The 7,341-nt window shown below is 43.9% G+C and overlaps 1 protein-coding gene across 3 annotated transcripts in view; it reads right to left on the minus strand.

Moving 5' to 3' along the window:
• Window positions 1-7,106, minus strand: part of HDAC1 (histone deacetylase 1) — a 35,399-nt gene extending 28,293 nt beyond the window's left edge. For 2 of the 3 annotated variants that reach the window (XM_081306915.1, XM_081306914.1), the window contains exon 1: window positions 6,837-7,106. Coding sequence is in view for 2 of the 3 variants with exons in the window: in XM_081306914.1 (XP_081163040.1) it covers window positions 6,837-6,885 (49 nt within the window). In the remaining variant the exon portion in view is untranslated. The remainder of the gene's footprint in view (window positions 1-6,836) is intronic. The other variant, XM_081306913.1, reaches the window with a different exon arrangement.
• Between the last annotated feature and the right edge of the window lie 235 nt (window positions 7,107-7,341).

The following is a 7,341-nucleotide window of genomic DNA, read 5'->3' on the forward strand; positions in this document are numbered from 1 at the left end:
AGTATGGCTCAGTGGTGGAACACCCCCCAGGATTCAATCCCCAGTACCACAAAAAAATTAAATGCATTGAATTGAGACTCAAAAAAATTAAGTGCCTAGGGCTGGGGTTGTGGCTCAGTGGTAGAGTGCCAGCTTAGCATGTGCAAAGCCTTGGGTTCGATCCTCAGCAACACATAAAAACAAATAAATTAATTAAAGGTATTATGTCCAACTACAACTAAAAATTTTAAAGAAAAAAAAAGAAAGAAAGAAAGAATGAATGAATTTAAGTGCCTGCCCAAAAACACACAGGTAATGAAGGATCTGGAAGTCAACTCTCTGACTCCAAATTCAGTATGCAAAAAGCTACACTGGGTTTCCCAGGTAACTAATTCAGTGTGCATATAATCTAAAGGGTCCTATAGGTAGAAAGTTCCTTGAACAATACAATGCTCCAAAATTGAGTGAACTTTACAGTCAAAGATCTCTAATTAGATGGCCTTTGGGATGAGGCAGAGCTTTCAGTACCCAGGGGCCTTGGTTCCTAGCAACTCTTTCACCTATCAAGCCTAGATCCAGCCAAGGCTCAGACCTGGAGAACCATATCTAAATGAGTACCTGAGGGTGGTGCCCAGAGACACCATCTTTTTTTTAACAGTTTTTAATCAAGTTCCTGAGACTTTTAAAGAAATAATTATTTTTATTTACATACTACTTTAAACAATTTTGGGATGGGAGGAGGGGCTGGTGTCGGGATAGAAGCCAGGGCCTCTTGCATGCTAGCTCTACTAGGCAAGTAAGTACTCTACCACTGTACTCTACCTCCAGCTCACTACTTCAAAAAGCTGGGCATAGTGGAGCACACCTGTAATTCCAGCAGCTCAGGAGGCTGAGGCAGGAGGATCGCAAGTTCAAAAACAGCCTCAGCAAAAGCCAGGTGCTAAGCAACTCAGTGAGACGCTGTCTCTGAATAATAGGGCTAGGGATGTGGCTCAGTGGTCATGTGCCCCTGAGTTCAGTTCAGGTACCTCAAATAAATAGATAGATAGATAGATAGATAACCTATGTTTTAAAGAGCTTTGCTATCACTGTTCTTATAATGAAAACTAACATTTTCATTTTACAGGAAAGTAACCTGAAAGGTAAAGTGACTTGTCCAATATTGCAAAACTTCTGAGTGGCAGAGTCAAAGAAATCTGAGTCCCAACCAAGAGACCACACTGCAAAACTCTTGAGTTTCTCAAGTTCAGTCCCCTTTCTGAAGACTTTTCTTCTTTTAAACTGAGAATGTCAAGACCAAAAACTATGCAAAATGATATAGCTACAGAATCATAGGTTCCAGCTTCAAATGGATCCTCTACTGCTCAGCAGTCCTTCCAAATTTATTTCCCTGGTTCTTTCTTTTTTTTTTTTTTTTATTGATTGTTCAAAACATTACAGAGCTCATGATATATCATCTTTCATACATTAGACTCAATTGGGTTTTGAACTCCCATTTTTACCCCAAATACAGATTGCAGAATCACAACTATTACATACTCACATTATTACATAATGGCATATTAGTGACTATTGTATTCTGCTACCTTTCCTATCCCCTACTATCCCCCCTCCCCTCCCCTCCCCTCCCATCTTCCCTCTCTATCTCCTCTGCTGTTGTTCAATTCTCTCCCCTTTCCCCCCCTCCCCCTTGCCCCTCATAACCTCTTATAATTTTGTGTATCATTGAAGGTCTCCTACCATTTCCATATGCTTTCCCTTCTCTCTCCCCCCATTCGTCTTTGTTTACTGTTAGTCTTTTCCTCATGCTCTTCCTTCCTGTTCTGTTCTTATTTGCTCTCTTTATATCAAAGAAGACATTTGGCATTTGTTTTTTAGGGCTTGGCTAGCTTCACTTAGCATACTCTGCTCTAATGCCATCCATTTCCCTGCAAATTCTATGATTTTGTCATTTCTTAGTGCTGCATAATACTCCATTGTGTATAGATGCCACATTTTTTTTATCCATTCATCTATTGAAGGGCATCTAGGTTGGTTCCACAGTCTAGCTATTGTGAATTGTGTCGCTATAATCGTTGATGTGGCCTATCCCTATAGTGCGCTCTTTTAAGGTCCTCAGGGAATAGTCCGAGAAGGGCGATAGCTGGGTCAAATGGTGGATCCATTCCCAGCTTTCCCAGGAATCTCCATACTGCTTTCCAAATTGGCCTCACCATTTTGCAGTCCCACCAGCAGTGTACAAGTGTACCCTTTTCCCCACATCCCCGCCAACACTTATTGTTGTTTGACTTCATAATGGCTGCCAATCTTACTGGAGTGAGATGGTATCTTAGGGTGGTTTTGATTTGCATTTCTCTGATTGCTAGAGATGGTGAGCATTTTTTCATGTACTTGTTGATTGATTGTATGTCCTCCTCTGAGAAGTGTCTGTTCAGGTCCTTGGCCCATTTGTTGATTGGGTTATTTGCTATCTTATTGTTTAATTTTTTGAGTTCTTTGTACATTCTGGATATTAGGGCTCTATCTGAGGTGTGAGGGGTAAAAATTTGTTCCCAGGATGTAGGCTCTCTATTTACCTCTTTTATTGTTTCCCTTGCTGAGAAAAAACTTTTTAGTTTAAGTAAGTCCCATTTGTTTATTCTTGTTATTAACTCTTGGGCTATGGGCGTCCTATTAAGGAATTTGGAGCCCGACCCCACTATATGTAGATCAGAGCCAACTTTTTCTTCTGTCAGACGCAGCATCTCTGATTTGATATCTAGCTCCTTGATCCATTTTGAGTTAACTTTTGTGGATGGCGAGAGAAAGGTATTCAATTTCATTTTGTTGCATATGGATTTCCAATTTTCCCAGCACCATTTGTTGAAGATGCTATCCTTCCTCCATTGCATGTTTTTAGCCCCTTTATCAAATATAAGATAGTTGTAACTTTGTGGATTAGTCTCTGTATCTTCTATTCTGTACCATTGGTCCACCTGCCTGTTTTGGTACCAGTACCATGCTGTTTTTGTTACTATTGCTTTGTAGTACAGTTTGAACTCTGGTATCGCTATACCTCCAGATTCACATTTCCTTCTTAGAATTGCTTTTGCTATTCTGGGTCTTTTGTTTTTCCATATGAATTTCATGATTGCTTTATCTATTTCTACAAGAAATGCCATTGGGATTTTGATTGGCATCGCATTAAACTGTAGAGAACTTTGGGTAATATCGCCATTTTGATGATGTTAGTTCTGCCTATCCATGAACAGGGTACATTTTTCCATCTTCTGAGATCTTCTTCTATCTCTCTCTTTAGGGTTCTGTAGTTTTCATTGTATAAATCTTTCACCTCTTTTGTTAGGTTGATTCCCAAGTATCTTATTTTCTTTGAGGATATTGTGAATGGAGTGGTTTTCCTTATTTCCATTTCAGAGGTTTTGTTGCTGATATACAGGAATGCCTTTGACTTATGCGTGTTGATTTTATATCCTGCCACTTTGCTGAATTCATTTATTAACTCTAGCAGCTTCTTTGTAGACCCTTTTGGGTCTGTTAAGTATATTATCATGTCATCCGCAAATAGCGATAATTTAATTTCTTCTTTTCCTATTTTTATGCCTTTAATTTCTTTTGTCTGTCTAATTGCTCTGGCTAGTACTTCGAGAACGAAATTGAATAGAAGTGGTGATAGAGGGCATCCCTGTCTTGTTCCAGATTTTAGAGGGACCTGGTTCTTTCTTTCAAAACAGTTAATTAAATCTCCTCTCTTTAAGACTCCTACTGTAGCAATCACCCTCCCCCACTCTCAAAGAAAGGATATTCTCTTCCTCCAGCTTGAGAACTCCTCAACTTTCTCTTCATCTTCTCTCCTTCAAACTTACCTACATTTAACTTTTCCTTGCCACTTACCCTCTCATCACAAAGGAACTTCTTGAAGGCTAGTGTCCCTACCTGGGCTCTGGTTTCCTTCTCACCTGGTCTCCTCAGGAATCTCCATCACTACCAGTCCCTTTCCTGTATCTTCAACTTCTCCCTCTCTTCTGGCTGTTTTCTATAAGAATTTGAATATATCCAGCTCTTAGTTACTACATCTCCCCTTTGTCAACAACCCTCTCTCCTTGCCTCACACAAGCTTCCCTTTAAAAGTTTTCAGCCTTGACCAGCAAGAGGTGGTACGCACCTGAAACCCCAGTGACCCAGAAGACTGAAGCAGGAGGTTTACAAGTTTGAGGCCAGCCTGGGCAATTTTACTTTGAACCAGTCTTTTTTTTTTTTTTTAATATTTATTTTTTAGTTGTAGTTGGACACAATACCTTTATTTTATTTATTTATTTTTAGATGGTGCTGAGGATCAAACCCAGGGCCTCGCACGTGCTGGGCAAGTTCTCTACCACTGAGCCACAACCCCAGCCCTTGAACTAGTCTTAAAATAAAATGAAATAAAAAGGGGTAGGGAGGTAACTCAGTGATAGAATGCTCCTGGATTCTATCCCAGTATGAAAAGAAGAAAGTTTTCAGCCTCAGAACACTTACCTTAAAAATAAAAACAAGGTCTGGGGTTATGGCTCAGTGGTAGAGCGCTTGCCTAGCATGTGTGGGGCACTGGGTTCAAACCTCAGCACCACATAAAAATAAATAAACAAAATAAAGGCACTGTGCCCATGTGCAACAAAAGAAAAATAAATAATACAAACAAAAAGACTTGCCTATAAGGCCCTGATTCAATATCCAGTACAGCAAAAAGGGGGGGGGGGAAGGTTCTCAATCTAATGTCTCTTTTTCACCTATCCATTCCTGAATCTACCAAAATCCATATCTCTGTATCCTTTCTTCATTTAATCAACAAGTATTTATTGAGTCTACTGTGACCTACACAATGTTTGGGGGGCTAGGGAAGTAGACAAGGCACAATCCTTTCCCAAGAGAGCTTACTAACTACAAGAAATGTGACAAGTAAACAGGTGATTTATTTTTCTTTCCTTTTTTTTTTTTTTTTTTTGGTGGTATGGGGATTGAACCCAAGCACTCTACCACTGAGCTATATCCCCAGTATCTTTTAATACGGGATCTAAGTTGCTGAGGCTGGTCTCAAACTTATGATCCTACTATCTCAGTCTCCCAAGTCACTGGGATTATAGGCATGCACCACCCTGCCCAGCTCAAATGGGCAATGTGGATACACAGTCAGAAGTACTGACGGGGAGTACAGACCATGAGGACCACTAGACTGTTTCTCAGTCCAGTCCATTAGAATTTCACCCTGGATCCTTTTCATCCTATACAATTTCCTGAGTGACTACATCCCCTTCTAAATAACTAAGATTACTCTCTATACTAACATCTACCAAAAGCTTCTATCTTCTCATTTCTGTCTTTTACATAGCAGATGTAAATGGTCACCTGCTTACTGGATAGCCTCTAGTTGGATGTCCCCTAAATACCTCAATAGTTTTGTTGTTGTTTTGCAGCACTAGACTAGAACCAGTTCCTTGCACATGGTATGCAAGTGCTCTACACTGAGCTACATCCCACGCCCTTTTTTATTTTGAGACAGGGTCTCACTACGATTCCCAGGCTAGTCTCAATTTGCAATCCTCCTGCCTCAACCTCCCAAACTGTTGGAATTACAGGCATGTGCACCACATAGTCACTTCTAAAAACTAAAAATAAAATCCAAAGTTATTAACTGACATGGTTCTTGGCAAAAATCTATTATCAAATTGCCCATACCAGAAACTTGTGAACCAAGCCTTCCATTTTTACCCGTACATTCAATAATTTCTGACCCAGAGATATTTCTAACATATAACCTCAGGACTTTAATGATTCACAAGTGTCCTCAGAATAAAGTCCAACTTTCTCAGGATTGCATGCCCAGCCCTTCACAATCCGGTCCCTATTTATTTCTCAAGCCTGCTCACTTACAGTTCCTCCTTCTGTCCTGCCCTGCTCCCCACCTTCTACGCTATGCCCCCAAATCTATGCATCAGCCATACTGTTTAAATGCCTTCTGTTTTTCAAAGGTACTGTCTTCTGCTTGCCTCCAACCTTGCCTTCCCTATACCTGGCTAATAACTTCTATTCTTCAGGTCCTAAGTGAGATGCCACCTCCTTCCCTGACCCCTCAAGCTGCGTGGGGTGCCTCTTCTCTCTGCTCCCCAACACTCTTGAGACCTCCCTCACCCAGCACCATAATGGGGTGACTCTTCAACACTGTCTAGCTCCCCCTTTAGACTGAGCTGAAGATGGGAAGTGACTTGATGACCCCCCCCACCATCGCGCCCCGGCCCCAGCGCCCAAACACTTAACTAGAACAGAATGAGCTGCTCCATAGATTTTTGTTCAATGAAAAGTCTGTTTTAACAGGGTGCATCCTTCTCCTTCCAACTCCTGGGGCCCCACTTCCCAGCAGGACTGCAGGCCTGGCTCAGAGGCTGGGGGAGGGGAAGCGGGTGACCCGAGCTGCAGGACTCTCACCAAAAAACCATGAGCAAGGATCCGGACAGCAAAAGATCTTTGCATTCTCGGTAGGAAAATATATCCTTGCAACCGTCTCCATCAGACTCCGTCTCCCCCCTCGGACTGAGCTTCCCCCTCCGGGAGTCCCGCCCAAACTCTCCACATCAAACTCCTTCGGAATCTCCCACCAAGTGACCTCCCGCTTCCCCCGCACCGCCCCCCTCGGCCTCGACGACCTCTCTCAGCCTCGACTTCCTTCTCAGCCTCCTCCCTCAGCCTCGACCTCCTTTCTTCTCAGCCTCCTCCCTCAGCCCTTCCCCAACGCCCAGCCTCCCCTCTCGGATCTCCTCAGCCTGCGACCCCCGGTCCCGCCGGCCAGGCCCCGCCCCCGCCCCCGCCGCCAGGACGATGCTCACCGTCGTAGTAGTAACAGACTTTCCTCCTGGTGCCCTGAGTCTGCGCCATCTTGCTGCCTCCTGTCTCTCCCGTCAGTCGGTCCGTCAGCCCTCCCGCCCGCGGCTCCGCAAGGCGTCCGACCAGGAGGAGGGGCGGTTCTCTAGCCCGCCCCGCCCGTCCCCTCCTGGGCTCACCTATAGCCGCGCAGCCCGGGCACGGCTCCAGCCAATCAGCTAGCTCAAGGTCGGGCCCGGAACTCTGCAGGGGGCAAGGGCAGCCCAGAGAGGCCGCCTCGGGCCCCCTGGGCCTGTACCAAGGTCTGCGACGGAGGGGTGAGAAAGCTGCCCGGGGACCGTACCATCAGTCCCGGGGGAGGAAAGCAGCTCGGTAAAGTGCACAGTCCCATTTCTTCGATGGGAGCGCGCTTGGAGAGCAGAGGCCAACTTTCTAATTTTACAAAGAATAAATCAAGGCCCACAGAAGAAAAGTGACTTGTAAAAGGTCACTCAGCTAATGAATAGGCTG

This window comes from Spermophilus citellus (genome assembly GCF_964194105.1).
Source record: "Spermophilus citellus genome assembly, chromosome: 9".
Lineage (NCBI taxonomy): Eukaryota > Metazoa > Chordata > Mammalia > Rodentia > Sciuridae > Spermophilus > Spermophilus citellus.